The sequence below is a fragment of the Cydia pomonella genome, chromosome 25 (genome assembly GCF_033807575.1).
Source record: "Cydia pomonella isolate Wapato2018A chromosome 25, ilCydPomo1, whole genome shotgun sequence".
In the NCBI taxonomy this organism is placed as follows: Eukaryota; Metazoa; Arthropoda; class Insecta; order Lepidoptera; family Tortricidae; genus Cydia; species Cydia pomonella.
Window position 1 is genome coordinate 5,864,658 of NC_084727.1, and position 15,836 is coordinate 5,880,493.

Consider the following 15,836-nt stretch of genomic DNA (forward strand, 5'->3'; position numbering starts at 1 on the left):
ATAGTCTGTATCTTTAGGTACTTAAATAAGGTAAACAAACAATTTGTACATTTTCGGGTAGTTTTAATATTTATTGGTTAACCAACCAAATACAAAACCGCCTGGATCTGTCACTGAACAACCTGACTTTAAACCTACATTATTTGATCATATAATGTTTTAATCTACCCTCAGCTGCCTTAAGGAGCCATTTGAGGGTAGATTTTGTTTACCTTTTTTTAAATACCTAAAGATACAGACTATAGGTTGGAATGTCTGATGGCAAGCGCTTTCCTAGAAACCAGTGCCTACGTCAAATCTTCGGATTAGTTGCCCAATGAATGGAAGGACCATATTATTATGCTCTGTAATTAGTTATAACACACCATATGCAGTATTAAGTCGTCGTAAATAGGATTAAAAACAGGCTTAAATTACGTGAAACTTAAAAATGAACATTTATTTAACATATAATACTTATATCTATGTCTGGTACTAGTTTTCGTTGCTAATAATATTTTATACAATCGTGATATAATAGGTTAGCTTTTTTGCTGAGTTGCCTAAGTAAGGTACGAGATTGAAAAGCTTGATTATATCACTATTGTATACAATATTTTTTCTACGTGTCATCTAAAATAATACTTTTTTTACTATAAAACCTAAATATTTCATTTTTCCATTGGTAAGTATTTCAGTAGACAAAAATGAAGTACTAATGACATAAACGCGCCACTATTTAGTCCGCGCCCGTTTAGTTTTTGTATAGGAGCGCGGCGGCACGTTATTGGTCAATTTTTTTTATAGTTGACTATAGTCATCGAAATGAAAGTTATAGTTGAGTTGTGAGCAGAATAGTTTGATATACGCAGACTTAATGGTTGAAACCATTACAGTTGAGTAGAAAAGAGTGTTATAAATGAATAAGTGTTTGTTTTATTTTCAGCTCGACGCTTACTCTCCCGTGAGCTTGGAGGCATCATCGAAGGCCGAGGGACAGCTCCCCGGGCGCCGGCAGCGCAGCTCCTGCCAAAAAGGCTGCTTGGAGGCCTACAGTTAAGGCGGAGGACCCTAGGACATCTTTCTGCTGTCTATTGCCTGGCCTTTGACTGCTCCGGTCGATATGTTGTGACGGTGAGTCCTAAAGTATTTTTGGTAGAGAGGGTTTTTTTAACACCAGTGGCAAAGCATCATCATCGTCTCCTAGCCGTTTTCGACTACAGCAACTGCTTTCTACCGCTGAGAGTGTCGCTGGTGCGCTCTCAGGTGACTGACGTAGCCAATCTTAGCAGCGAATGTGCGGCCACACTCGCTGCAGGTCAGCACCCCTCCGACGTAATTATATGTTATGGCCATAGGTGGTCTAGAGTTATCACAGCATTTTCGCCCTTGAAACCTCCTTTGGCAAAAAAACATTGAGAAAGGCCTTGACCAACTTTATTCTATATTCATAGTAAGCTGTTTAAATTAGAAAGTATGGCAATCTTTCTTAGTTCTATTTAGTTACAGTGCTGTCTTCAAAATAATAGTCTATAAGAAACAAAAAAAGCAATATATTAAGGCGCTGTTTTCTCTCTAGGGCGCGGACGATCTTCTAGTAAAAGTATGGAGCGCGTACGACGGGCGTCTCGTCGCCACGCTCCGCGGCGCCGGCGCCGAGATCACCGACGTGTGCCTGTCCCGCGACGGAGCCCTACTGGCGTGCGGCAGCGTCGACAGACTTGTGCGGGTGTGGTGTCTCGCCACTGGCGCTCCGTTAGCTGTCCTGCACGCGCATGCGGGCACTATTACCTCTGTAAGTACCCAGGATTTGAGATTTTAGTAATGAAAAAAAAAAAAACAAGATTCATGGACACGTTTTTGTAGATATACATCTGAGTTAATATGTACTGATTTTTTTTAAATGTTTGTTTGTGTTTTTTGTTGTTGTATTAGTACCAAATAGCTGGGCATGCCATCTAAATTTACAGGACAGGCAATGGGCCAATGGGTTCAGGAAAGATAGGTACTTGATATAATTTTAATTTCTTTAAATAGATTCACTAGAAATTCAATAACCTCAGCAATTTTCACCTGAACAAACTCTTGAATAAGCTTTCGTAATACTTTAAAAAAATAAGGGAATTTTTCATAATATAATTTGATTTCTATAAAATGTGTTACAAGGTTAACTTACTTCCAGGTCCACTGGTCGCCCTGGGCGCGCGGCGACGTCCGCTGGCTCGCGTCCACGTCCACCGACGGCTCCGTGGCCTTCTGGACCTGCTCCCGCGACGGCCAGTTCCTGTCCCAGCCTGTTCAGTACATGGAGAGGATGCGCCCAGGCGCCTGCCACATGATATGTGCTGCCTGGTCTGCTGGAGGGGCTTTCCTGGCTGCAGGGTCGCAGGATCATCATGTCAGGTGAGGATCTGGCTCGAAGGACCATTAGTTTCCATACCTTAGCTCTGGATCTGCTCGCGTGCCGGCTAGTTCCTGTCTCAGTCTGTTCAGTACAAGGAGAGGATGCGACCAGGCGCCTGTCATATGATATGCTGTCTGGTCTGCTGGAGGAGCGTTCTTAGCTGTAGGGTCGCAGGATCATTACGTCAGATGAGGACCTGCTTTGAAAGACCAGCAAAAAGACCTCGGTGTGCTATGACTACCGACACCTGTCCTAGCCTGTTCAGTACATTAAGCGAATGTGACAATGTCATCATTGTCTAAGACACTTTTACTATTGGGTCGTGTTTAAGCTCCAACTTCCCACTCTTAGGTGACGCTTCGAGGTTCAGCCCTATGCGGAGCTCGGCTTTCGCTAGCCTCGACGCGTCATCATCACTAGGAGAGAATCTTGAAAATCTGGCTTAACGGGGAAATATACCAGCCAAAAACTGAACTAGAAATTTCAAACTTTGTATTGAATTTTTATCGTTGGGCTTAGGTATCGATAACTCCAGGAGACTTGTAGATCAGATTACTTTTTTTGCATTTTTAAAGGTCTGAAGGTAACCCCAATTTTCCCTCAGGGTGTACATGGTGGACGGCGAGGGCGGCGGGCCGCGTCGAGTGCTGGAGACGGCTGTGCACTCCGAGGCGGTGGACAGCCTGGCCTGGGCGCACCGCGGGCTGCGCTTCGTGTCGGGCTCCAAGGACGGCGCCGCCTGCGTGTGGGCGCTGCACGCCTCCGCCTGGCGCCACACGGTGCTGCACTGTGCCAGTTTGGTAAGTTGACACGCGGACGTACATAGTGGAAAACAGTGACAGCACCACACACGCTTAGCCACACCACACACGCTACCAAAAAGCTTAGACACGCTATCTATTAATACAGATGATTGGAGTAGTGTTAAAATGAAAATATATGTAAAACAATTTAATGGTCGTAGCACTAACATAATTTGGAGGTCGAAAAACTAAACTTTTCGCTCTTAGAGTATATAAAAACAATGCTTTTTTCTATAATCCAATCACAAGAATGTGCCGCTAATATAATGAATTAATAGCCGGTAATCATTCCATTAGGGCATTGATATTTTTGTCAATTTTGCCCCCACATTGCCAGGTTTAAGAAATACTTGGCAGACATCCTTGTCTCTTCCTCTCACTGACCGATGACATCAGCTTTGACTCTAAGTCTGTCTCATTTGCGAGTTTTAATCCTTAGTTTATTACTCTTTTGTATTTTAATGTTTAAATAGTTATTTGTTCTCTGATATTTACCACTGTAGCTAAGATATGGCGTTAAATTAATTTGTAACCATCCGTTTACTTGTAAAGCATGCTGTGTACACTTGTTTTAAATCTCGTCCCAGTTTTTAAAGCCATAATATGCAATTGTATGTTTCTTATGATATTGTACGATATCTGTTTAATGTTCTTAATAAAGTACCTAAAAACCAATTAAATGATTTGAATGAATGAATGAAACGTGGACGTCTTTGGCGGTTAAGAGGTATTAAAGTCACGTTTAGAGCGACATGCGCTTTAAATGTGACTATGATATTTGAAAGCTTGGCTGCGAGCGACTGATTTACAGCTTACTTTACTGTAAAATTAAGCCTCAAATATACACCTTTTGGTAATCCCGTACGTACAGTCAAGTGTAAAAATATGGGTGTACACATCTTACTCAAAAATATGTCCCATAGCATCTTATTCCAGTGTAATAAGAGCGTAGTGCCATATTTATGAGACGATTCTCTCGATACATATTTTTGCGGCTGACTGTAACCTCCCCAATTGTCCGAGTTAAAATTTTGTTTATTTCTCATAGTAAAATTTCCTATTCGGTATTTGTCGGATGCGGTGATTTTATCCCAAGTTTCTTTAATTTGTAAAATATATTTGTGAAGATATCTAATAGTAAATTTTCTTAACAGGATGATACTGGCAAGGATGACAACAAGAAATTAAAGGTTGGATATGTTTTGTTTTGTTATAATTCAACAGCAAAAACTTAGCTAAAGAGTGCTCCCTTCCAGACGAACTTAGTATTAAATATATCCTTTGGTTTAATCGTATATGTATATTATATCTAGACCGATGTGTTATGTAAATTGTTTAAATATGATCTACTGTAATTGACATATAAAACTATTGTATAAAGAAATATGAATAAATAAATAAACAAATATAGGGACATTCTTACACAAATTGACTAAGTTCCACGGTAAGCTCAAGAGGGCTTGTATTGTGGGTACTCAGACAACAATATATTAAATATACAATTACTTAAATACATAGAAAACATCCATGACTCGGGAACAAATATCTGTGCTCATCACACAAATGCATGCCCTTACTAGGATTCGAACTCAGGACCATCGGCTTCATGAGCAGACTCACTACCCACTATGCCAGACCGGTCGTAAAATGAATGAATGGATTATTATCAATTGTTTGTTTTCAGGTCACAATGGTGTGTTGGGACCTAAGCGATGCATACATCATCACAGCTGTCTCCGACTGCTCCATTAGAGTAAGTTGTTAACCTATAATATCAATATATATACCAGTTTTAAAGTTCGTGACATACACAATGACGCGCAGATTGATCAAATCTAACCTTTAATAGCATGACAATAGGTGTCAAGGTACTCGTTGTCGATGTTTTGTACGCTCGCAAATTTTAATACGCTGCTTTGTTTACAGGTGTGGTGTTCCCGTACGTGCAGCATGGTGCGGGTTCTGAAAGGCCACAAAGACGAGGCCTATGTGCTGGAAGCCCACCCTTTACTTCCTGGCGTGTTCCTGTCAGCCGGCCACGACGGCCAGCTGTTCGTATGGGACGCCAGCACTGGCGAGGTAAGTTCGCCAACCATTCCTAGATCTTATGACGCAAAAAAGAAATAGTTGAGGGTACTCAAAACAACAGTATTTTTACTCTGAGGCTAAGAAGTATCTTATTTCCAGATCCTTGCCTCATTCCTGAACAAAATCGAAGGGCAAGGTGAAGGCGCAATCTTCGACGCGAAATGGGGCGGCGGCTGCGCCCTGGCCGCCGCAGACGCACACGGACATCTTCTGCTGCTGTCAGTGGCTTCAGGACCCAAGCTGATGTCCAAGCTGCCTCCGGAGCTGTTCTTCCACACAGACTATCGACCTTTGTTGAGGGATGCTACTGGAACAGCGCTGGATGAGCAGGTAACTTGACTAAGATTGAGTCCGACCTAGGTTTAAAGGCCCATGGACACCTACTGTTGTTGGTGGCTTCAGTACCCAAGCTGATCTCCAAGCTGTTCTTCCACAGGGACTATCGGCCTCTGATGAGAGATGCTGTATGAGCAGGTAACTTGACTAAGATTGAGTCTGACCTAGGTTTAGAGGCCCATGGATACCATGGACACCTGCTGTTGTCGGTGGTTTCAGTACCCAAGCTGATGTTCAAACTGCCTCCGGAGCTGATCTTCCACACGCACGTTGAGGGATGCTACTGAAACAGCGCTGGATGAGCAGGTAACTTGACTAAGATTGAGTCCGACCTAGGTTTAAAGGTCCATGGACACCTGCTGTTGTCGGTAGCTTCAGTACCCAAGCTGATGTCCAAGCTGCCTCCGGAGCTGGTCTTTGACATGGACTATCAGCCTCTGTTGAGGGATGTAGGGATTGCAAACCGGATTGATTTTCAATCCGGCCGGACCGGATCCGGATTGGTATAGGGATATTAAAGTTAATTAAGCGACATATTTTTCTAGTTTTTTGCGTAATACGTATTCCTAAATCTATAATTTGAAGTTAATAAATAAATTCTTAAAAATAAAATATAACTTAGTAGTAAAAAGTGTTACAATGTCAATATCACTTTAAAAACAAAATATGAAATCGGTTTTTTATTATATTTAACCATTCACAAGTACTCAAATGTTCGATTATATATATGAATTTGAGTAGTTTACAAAGCCTGATGATGGGATTTGGGGTGGGAAATGGAAGTCCTTGAAAGGACAAGTTTTCCTAACTGTTCTTTGATTGAATTCTTTGTAACGTTGACATCCATTCTAGTAACAAAAGAAGATATATATTTTACTTTTAACCAAAGTGATATTAAATGCGCTACAATATTATCTTGCTCTCATTTTTTTGTGCGTGAAAGTAGTAGAATGTATGATTTTAAAAAATGTTGTTTAGGGATAGAAGGGCAAATTATAGGGAACGAAATACGACACAGCGGAAAGGGACTCTCTAAGAAAAGTTACATGGATCAAGTAAAGAATTGACTAGACATCATGTACGTACGAAGATGTAGGAAATTGCATAAAATTGGTTGAAATTGTGAAGACAAAAGATTATTTCTTAAATTTGAATAGAAAAGAATCTACTAAAGATTATCAATATACATATATATGATGAGCTCAACTCAAGTCGGTTGAATACTGCCGACTTAATCCTGTTCATTTGTTTAGTTTTAATCTTCTATCACAACATTATGACACATTAACCTTAACATTAACCTTCTCTCTAGCATAAATTACAAATGCCTTCCATGGCATCTCCATCCTTTAATTTTTCCTTCTATTACAGTATTTATGTAAACGTCATATCGTGCCAACAACATGAAAGAAGAAGAAATTCTCTCCTGTTCCCAGTTATCGTCATAATAAATATATTTTTATCTCACTATATTTAAACTTCTTCACTAGTTTTTTGTTCTATCCAACTTTATATCTCTCATCCGTCGCGTTTTCCTCACCTAAAACGCACAGTGCGTGCTGTATTTAGGCGTCTTTTTTATTTTACCGGATCCGGTCCGGATCCGGTAGCTCCTGAAAAGTGCCGGATCCGGCCGGATTACCGGATCCGCCGGATCGGATTGCAATCCCTACTGGAACAGCTCTGAATGAGCAGGTAACAAGACAACTTAGTCCTGCTATTTGGACCAGATACCTTCTAACCTGGCTTTAAATGCTCATGACTACATGGCCCTAAATATGGCTTCAAAACCGACTGTTGAGAGATGTTTTTGTAATATTGCTAGATGAGCAGAAGACTTGGTCTTAGGTTCTGTCACGCGGTTCTGTTATCTGCAAGAAAACGTCAACCTGTTGCTTTTTTTTGCTCTGGAACATACAAAATTTCACTCTACTCTGCTGTCACTTGTTTTCGGGAGGCGATAACTTTACAATGTAACCTTTGTTCGTAGACCGAGATCCCCCCGCACCTGATGCCGCCCCCCTTCCTGGTGGACGTGGAGGGCGCGCCGCACCCGCCGGAGTACCAGCGCCTCGTGCCGGGCCGCGAGAACCTGGCGCTCGACCAGCTCATCCCGCTCGCCGACGCCAGGAGCCGCATAGACGTCATGATCGAGGTCAGTGAGAATCAGCCAACCAACCTCATCCTTCTCCTCCCCCTCAAAAAAAAATATCAAAGTGTAGTGTTCCATTAGCAAGTTTTGGTGTGTTCCCATTTGTCCCCTCCCCATGTTATGATGGGAATAAAGGTAACTTTTGAGTACGGAATAACAAACTCAGCAAGTTATGAAGTAGTGTATTGTATTTTATATATTATATTATAGCCTTTTTGTCATGACACCCAAATGCTGTTTATTTGTTTCTTCACTGATGTGTTGTTAAATGTATTGGGTGCCCGCTTGCCAGTCGGCATAGGCCTCCTCCAGCCTTCTCCATTCGTTCCTGTCTCTGGCAACCCTGCTCCATGTGGCACCAGCAACAGGCCTGATGTCGTCGTCCCATCGTTTGAACTGCCTTCCTCTTTTCCTTTTACAGCCTCTTGGGTACCACTGGATTACCTTTTTACTCCATTTGTCTATGCCTCTATTGGTATGACCTGACCACTTCCATTTCTGCCTTCTAATTTTTGTTACAATGTCGTGCATCTTGGTTCTGCTTCTTATCACCTGGTTCCTTATTCGATCAGCTTTTCTTATTCCTTGCATGCTTCGTTCCATGGAAACTTGGCAGATACGTAACTTGTTCAGTTGGCGTTTGGTGAGGGCCCAGGTTTGTTGAACTCAAGTTCAACTCAACTTCAAGAGAAAAAAGATACTCCCTTTACCATCCTTGTACGTCTTTGAAATGTGTAAATTTGTTAAAAATAATATACAATTATTTAAAAAAAAAGCCAGCGATAAACGGCACAAATACGACCTAGAGATACCGATGCATCAAAGGCTAAAGCTGTTCCAAAATAACTGCTACTGTATGGCTATAAAGTTGTATAATTCTATTCCCGTTGGTATAAGAACACTAGAAGGAAAGGCTTTTGGAAAAAAACTGTACAGTTTACTGATGGAACATTGTTTTTATAACATAAATGATTTAATACAATATTTTAAAAATAATAATGTTTAGATTATTTAATTAAGTAATTTGACATCGACACATATTAATATTTGATTTAAATTTTTGACATTTTAATGGAATGCTTGTTTTGTTTGTAATTTATTTTCGTGCTTAATATTCGAATGCTGAAATGCCAGCCAGACATGTAAAGAACTGTACAGTTAACTATGGGAACATTGTTTTTATGACATTAGTGAATCAATACAACATTTTAAAATTCATACTTTTTAGATAATTTAGTTTAGTAATTTGACATTGACACACATTGACATTTTTTTTCCCAATATTTTTCAGTACGGCTTCTTTTATATTTGTAATTTATTTTTGTGATTAATATTTGAATGCTGAAATTCCAGCCGAACATGTAAAGAACTGAATTTGTATACTAACAGCTTATCAACTCATGTTTTATCAAATAAATGATTATCTTATCTTATCTTATCTTAAACTGTCGAAAAGTATTGACGACAGTAATCTACTGCAAAATGATGTGAATGTTTTTTTTAATACTGTTCTAAAAATAAGCTGTAATTGGCAAGTAATAAATGCTTGCAGATGACCTTTACAAAAAATAAAAAAAGAGTTATCAACTCGAAATATAAAATAGGTAACAATGAGTATATCAAAAAAGTGTCAACCTCACGTGATCTAGGAATCCTATTCGATGATAAACTAGACTTCCAGTTGCACATAGAGCGTATCATTTCAAAAGCGTATCAAATGCTAGGTTTCGTTCTGAGAACAGCAAAGGTTTTTTATAAATCTTCAAGTTATCTTTTGCTGTATAAATCACTGGTTAGACCCCACTTGGAATATGGCTCAGTAATCTGGAATCCACTGTATAGAAAATATGCAAATGCAATAGAAATGGTTCAAAAAAAGGTCTTGCGAGCATTACACAGACGATTGACATTATAAGTTGCATTCATTAGAGACCAGACGCAAATGCTGTGACGCAATTACTCTCTATAAAATATGCAAAGGGCATTTTAACAGGATGGAACTGCTGGTGCGGATACGTTTCAGAGTCCCAGCTCGATTCAGCTCGCGCTCTAATGCTTTGTTCTCGGTTCCCGCCATCTCTAGTAACGCCGGTTTGCGAGCCCCCTTACGTCGTATTTGTAACACTTACAATAAAGAATTTACTTCCATCGATATATTCAATGTCACTAGGCCCAAATTCCGTTATCAAATACTCAATATTCTCAACGGCCAACATAATGTTCATCAGTAGTGTGTCGTCATCAATGTACTTAATAATATATTGCACAAATTGGTTATCAGTACCTAATTTCGACTTTTTGCTGATTTTATTTTCTTCTCCATTTGAATTTAGTACCTAAATTATAATATACATAAGCTTGGTCTACAACACTTGGTAAACTTGTATGTTAACATTCCGTTTAGTTAAGTCCGTTTATTTTATGTATGTTTTAGTGAGAGCGTTTAAGGAAGTAAGTGTTCATCTCTATATTGTTTGTACCTAACAATGTAACCTATTATCCTGTCGCATACTTCTGTTGTTTCTCCAATAAAAAGAAAAGAAAAAAAAAAAACTAGTGTATTGTAAGGAGTATCAATTAATCTGAGATAGATTTTTACTAGTTAATATTGTCGTTGGATACGGTATCAAATATTTGTGTCATGAAGTCATGTTTATTTTCATCAGGCTTTAGCGGCCGAGCGGACTCCCGGCCTCGTCAACGGCCTCGGCTTCGGCGGGGGCGGCGTGTGGCGCAACGAAGGCGTCCGGCACACGGCCGGCTCGTGGCAGCGCGACGTGCCCGTGCCGCCCTCCTCCCGCCCGCTCGTGGCGCCCCCGCCCTCCGCCGTCACCGCGCGCCAGCACCAGCAGGGGTGAGTACACGAGGGCTCCGGCACACGGCCGGCTCGTGGCAGCGCGACGTGCCCGTGCCGCCCTCCTCCCGCCCGCTCGTGGCGCCCCCGCCCTCCGCCGTCACCGCGCGCCAGCACCAGCAGGGGTGAGTACACGAGAGCTCCGGCACACGGCCGGCTCGTGGCAGCGCGACGTGCCCGTGCCGCCCTCCTCCCGCCCGCTCGTGGCGCCCCCGCCCTCCGCCGTCACCGCGCGCCAGCACCAGCAGCGTGAAGAACTAATAGACAAACAGATAGACAGAATTATCTTCGCCTTTACTTTGTGGGGATGATGTTCTCGTTCTAGTAACAAAACGTTACAATTTCAGATCGGAGATGAACGCCTTCGAGCTAGCCTGGTACCGACGCGAGATGCGGCGGCGCCCCATCATGATCAGCACCGCGCCCGAGCCCGTGCGCCGCCGCGCGCGCCCCAAGCCGCGCCCCGCGCCGCAGGCGCAGCCTGTAAGTGTATGCTACTGTACTGGTACCGGCGCCACATGCGGCGGCGCCCCATCATGATCAGCACCGCGCCCGAGCCCGTGCGCCGCCCATTGAAGGATTATGGCTCCCCTGGCTATCCTTAATGTAGAAAAGTATGGTTCTTACATTCTAACCGAATAAACTCAGATGATTTTGGGCTAGCGAGAGAGTTGGTGCACCCTCGACGTTGACGCTAACCGCCATATCTTGGTTAAAACAAATGTATGGCCGTCGACATCGAGCGTGCGTTCCGTGGCCCTGGCGGGAAAGGCGGGAAAGGCCGGTGTATCATCAACGTCACGTCAACGTAACATCTCTAGATTCTTTTTTTTTTAATTTAGAAATTTATTAGATTAGAAATATTGCAGTTATCCCATACGTTGTGATCATAGCGTTACGCGCATTTGATCCCTAGTTTTATGAACAGCTATTATATTTTTTATAATTACGTATTTACTATTTATACTTTTACCTTAGACCTCATTATGTTACTAAGTTAATTAGTATTTTGAACTCCCACATTATCCTTATTAAGTATCATTTGTATTCGCTTTGTTCACATATGTGGTTGCAATAGTGCGTTATCTTAGTTTAGTATTATGTCACTACCTGTGAGTTCCTGTAATTGGCTTCCTGTATCTACTATATTTTTCTATGTTAATGTCACAGCTGTTGGATCTCCAAATAAATAAAAAAAAATAAAAAATAAAAATATTTATTTTAGGTCCGGCGAGTTGTAGAAGAACCATCAGCGCTAGAAGTGGTCAGCTCCGACAACGACACCTCCGACGAATCTGTTCGACTATCTCGCTCGCACTCGCGTTCGTCTCGCTCGCGATCCCACTCACGGTCTAGCCGGTCTTCATTGGATCTCACTGATTCTAGGTATGATACTATTGGTCAAAATGTAAACATAGATATATAACATTTTTATTCAACATCACTTGAAATGGCAGATTTAACAGACAGTGGCATTTATAACAGATAAACCTTAAATTTAGGCTTAAAAAATAAATTGAGTTGCACATCTAAGGGAGATATATCCATGAGTGTTAAATAGGAGCTTGCCTCAGCATAAGGTTGCAGTGTTGCACAACGCTGATTTTCAGGCAGACCCTTGATATATTATTCCTTACTCGCTGTTAGTCGGAAACTAAATGGCTTAGAGTTATGTTAATATGTATGAGTGTAAACTATATGTACTAGAATTTGGACAAAACAAATGCTAGTATGGTGTAAGCTGAATTTAATAGTTATGTTTTGAACGAAGTATATGAACTTATAAGATAGATAAAATATATATGAGTGTAAATCTACTTAATAAAGGTAAAAATAAATAAAGACATGAAGTGCATACATAACTATAAATATGACGGCGTGGCTGTAGTATCAGGATGTAGCGTGTTTTGTATTGCTATAAGATGTTGTTCAATCCGCAATTTAAACTACATACTGTATTTAATATTTGAGGGGTGCAGGTATATTATTCCAGCATTCCGTTGCTGTATATTTGAAGCTAACTCGAAATGCAGCAGTATGGTGACATGGTTATACAAACAACCAAATTTTAATTATTGTAATAAATATCTTAAATATTTTAGTATTAATAATAAAACTTATTTCTTTTCAGTTCACATTCAGGAAGCAAAAGTGGCAAGTAAGTAGCAACATATTTTTAACAATAAATATTGGTTTTGTCTTAGAAACGATGTTAACAGGTTTGAACTAAGTTTATTTGTCCCAAATGAGTGACAGTTCAGCTCAATTTTGTCTAACAAGCTGTCATTTTTGCACAAAAGCTAAATTGATATCGACTCTTAACTCCTGTTAAATCTTCAAGAAAAAGTGATTACAATTAGACAGGATTAATCTAACTTTTAAGAAGTACTTAATTGTCTTTTCATAACCGTCGAATATCATTCCTTACGTTATTCGACTATAGCAACAGAATAAACAATAGTACAGTCAACATCAAAAGTAACGGTTCAAACAAGGTGTCAAAAGTATCTACCATTCTCTAACAGCCGAACAAAAAGTGATGGTTCTATTAGTAGAACAATTAAGACTGTAAAAGATATACTTTTGAACGTGTATATCAAAGATTTATCTATATTTGGAAAAGTTATCCGGAATATCAGATACTTTTGGCGCGTTGTTTCGTCCGTTACTATTGATGCTGACTGTACTACCGTACAGAAATGGCACTTCCTACAAATTCGAAGTTTGACAGCGATTCAGGGACGAATCATGCTGTCCTTTTCTAATTTCCGGCACTATCCCTTTCGGCTATTTAGGGTTGTCAAAATTCAAGTAATTGTCTTATCTGTGGTTGTGCACGCAAAGCGACGTCAAGTTGTGCCAACCCTAATAATTGCTCGTAGCAATGCTGAACCGAAACGAGACGAAAATGCCCGAAAGGATCATTGTCGCCCCGCTGCTATAGCTAAGTTTTTTTTACATATGTATTCGTATACGAGTTATGATGGTTGTCCCCAGTTCGTCATCGTCAGCATACTCAGACTGGGAGGCGGGTGCGGCTTTGGCCCCGCCCACCCGCGCTCGGCGACGCCCCGTGGCTGCTAGAAGGTACGTCAACACAGTTACTGCTTGTCAACTTCTTAAATTCAGGTCTAACAACTATCCTACCTTCTTCATTTTTCCGTATCAATCCGTAGAATTAGTTGTGTATCAGTTATAATTCGATTCTTCATTCTTCCTTCAGTCTTTTACAATTCAGTTTGAGAGACACCGCCCTAACTCAGGATACTTAATTGCTAAATCAGCAGGATAATTAATTGCGGAAGATCAGCGCTGGAAGCCACCAGCAACATGCTGAAATGAGGCCATTTCGTGGCACTTTATACTGCCTTTGTTTTTGTTATATCATGTAATCTAATGTGTCTTGTTTGTGTTTACGAATAAAAATTATTCTATTCTTATTCTATTCTAAATGTGATATCTGCTGTAAGACCACTTTGTCGTGTTCCCTCTTAAGTTGGTTTATGTGAGCAATGCATGTGTTGCTTGCGCGATGAAGAGAGACATCGCCTACTAGTTTTTCAGATACAAACATCAAGACAACATTAAAACATTTATGTGCAAATGTACATCTTGCGGTTTTATTGAATATTTTAATTATTTCATTTCTTCACCATAAAGTAATGTCTGCATTGTATGGTATCTCGTTACAAACAATCAAATATTTAATATAATTAATTATTTCGACGAGCTATGACGACTTCTGTCTTCACTTTACGTTATCACACCAGAAACAAATTCCTTGCATTCAGTGCGATGTTATGTAACCTAATAATAATCTAAGTTAACTAGTGAAAACATTGTTATGGCAGGTGTCCGGACGTCTTTGCAATAACCCTGTCTCATTGTCCACCTAAACTTCAATCCATAGACTGACTGTTCACTTTTTCTAAACTAGTCTTAATGCCTGCTGCGACCGGTTCATGGGTGTCTATTGTTGCGCCTGTGAACGGGTTCCAGCAGGCGTTCTACATGTCATTAAAGCTCTCCATGTCGGCTCTACGTGTTGGATCTATATCTCCACGCAAGCCTAACAAAAGACCGGGTTTTATAGGCTCGTAATAATTTTCCTTCATATCCAGATACAGTCCCAGCGTGTCAGCTCCGAAGCGTCCGGCAGCCGCAAACGGAGCTACCGCATCCGGGTCTGGATCCGGCGCGGCGCCGGCCGACCTGCCGGAGCTGTACCGGCCCGGCGAGTGGCTCACGGCCGTGTCGCCGCGCAAGGCGCCCTACCACCCGCAGATGGGTGACGCCGTCGTGTACTTCAGGGTGGTGAGTGTAGTCAAATTTATTACACATTTAATGTAACTATAGTCTGGCAAGCATAGTAAAATGTTGGCGCAAAGGATTCATCTGTAATCCAAATTTAGAATTGCGCGTGCGCTGAAAAATTGGATTCTCACACTAAATAATACAGATGCAGCGTGTGTTGTTAATATTTCGATACCATAATTAGCATACATCGGGGTTTTTGGTGCGGGAATGTTTTACTGTAGCCAAAAAACAGGTAAAAACTATAAAAACCGATACTATTTTAATATTTCTAAGCGCATTTGGAGCTTACTGTCTATTTTTAATTCATAGTTTGATAATTATTGTACAATAAACAAAGTTATAAATACACGAAAACATTCCCGCACCAAAAACCCCGATGTATGATAATTAGTAGACCGTGTGTTAACATACTATATTTCCGTTTTTATCTAATATCATTATTCCAGGGTCATCAAAAATATCTGGAAGCTGTTTCGGAGAAAGATTTATATCCTGTTTTGCCACGGGATAGACCTTGGGAGAATGGGAATGTCTACGTAAGTTTAAATTTATAGTGGTTTATTTCTATGGATATACGCATCTAACATTTATACGGCTCTAAGGGTGGTTATTACGTCTCACTCTCTCATTAAGCATAATGTGAGACGCAATACACATTAGACAAAGAAATTGGATAGGTGGAATACCAATACTAAGACATTGGCTATAAGGTTGAGTAAATACACGATGTATATTTAGTCACCTGCAATAATTTACGGGCTCAATATATAGGTCAAACTGAGCAACTTTTATTATCAAATATAAATCACAAAAAAAAAATTACTCTTCCATGGAAAATGTCAAGGTCAGACAGCCAAAATGTATGAATCAAACACCTTTTTTTTTCGCGATTTCGGGGTTGAT

The 15,836-nt window shown here is 40.6% G+C and overlaps 1 protein-coding gene across 1 annotated transcript in view; it reads left to right on the plus strand.

Annotated features, from left to right (window-relative positions):
• LOC133531684 (bromodomain and WD repeat-containing protein 3) overlaps positions 1-15,836 on the plus strand; it is a 57,336-nt gene that overhangs the window by 5,946 nt on the left and 35,554 nt on the right. Inside the window, 17 exon segments of the mRNA XM_061870047.1 lie at positions 926-1,113; positions 1,559-1,774; positions 2,162-2,382; positions 2,988-3,183; positions 4,341-4,376; positions 4,871-4,939; positions 5,113-5,265; positions 5,374-5,604; positions 7,601-7,765; positions 10,429-10,622; positions 10,625-10,741; positions 10,964-11,099; positions 11,842-12,002; positions 12,748-12,774; positions 13,614-13,703; positions 14,738-14,930; positions 15,380-15,469. Of these exon segments, the coding sequence (XP_061726031.1) occupies positions 926-1,113; positions 1,559-1,774; positions 2,162-2,382; positions 2,988-3,183; positions 4,341-4,376; positions 4,871-4,939; positions 5,113-5,265; positions 5,374-5,604; positions 7,601-7,765; positions 10,429-10,622; positions 10,625-10,741; positions 10,964-11,099; positions 11,842-12,002; positions 12,748-12,774; positions 13,614-13,703; positions 14,738-14,930; positions 15,380-15,469 (2,483 nt within the window).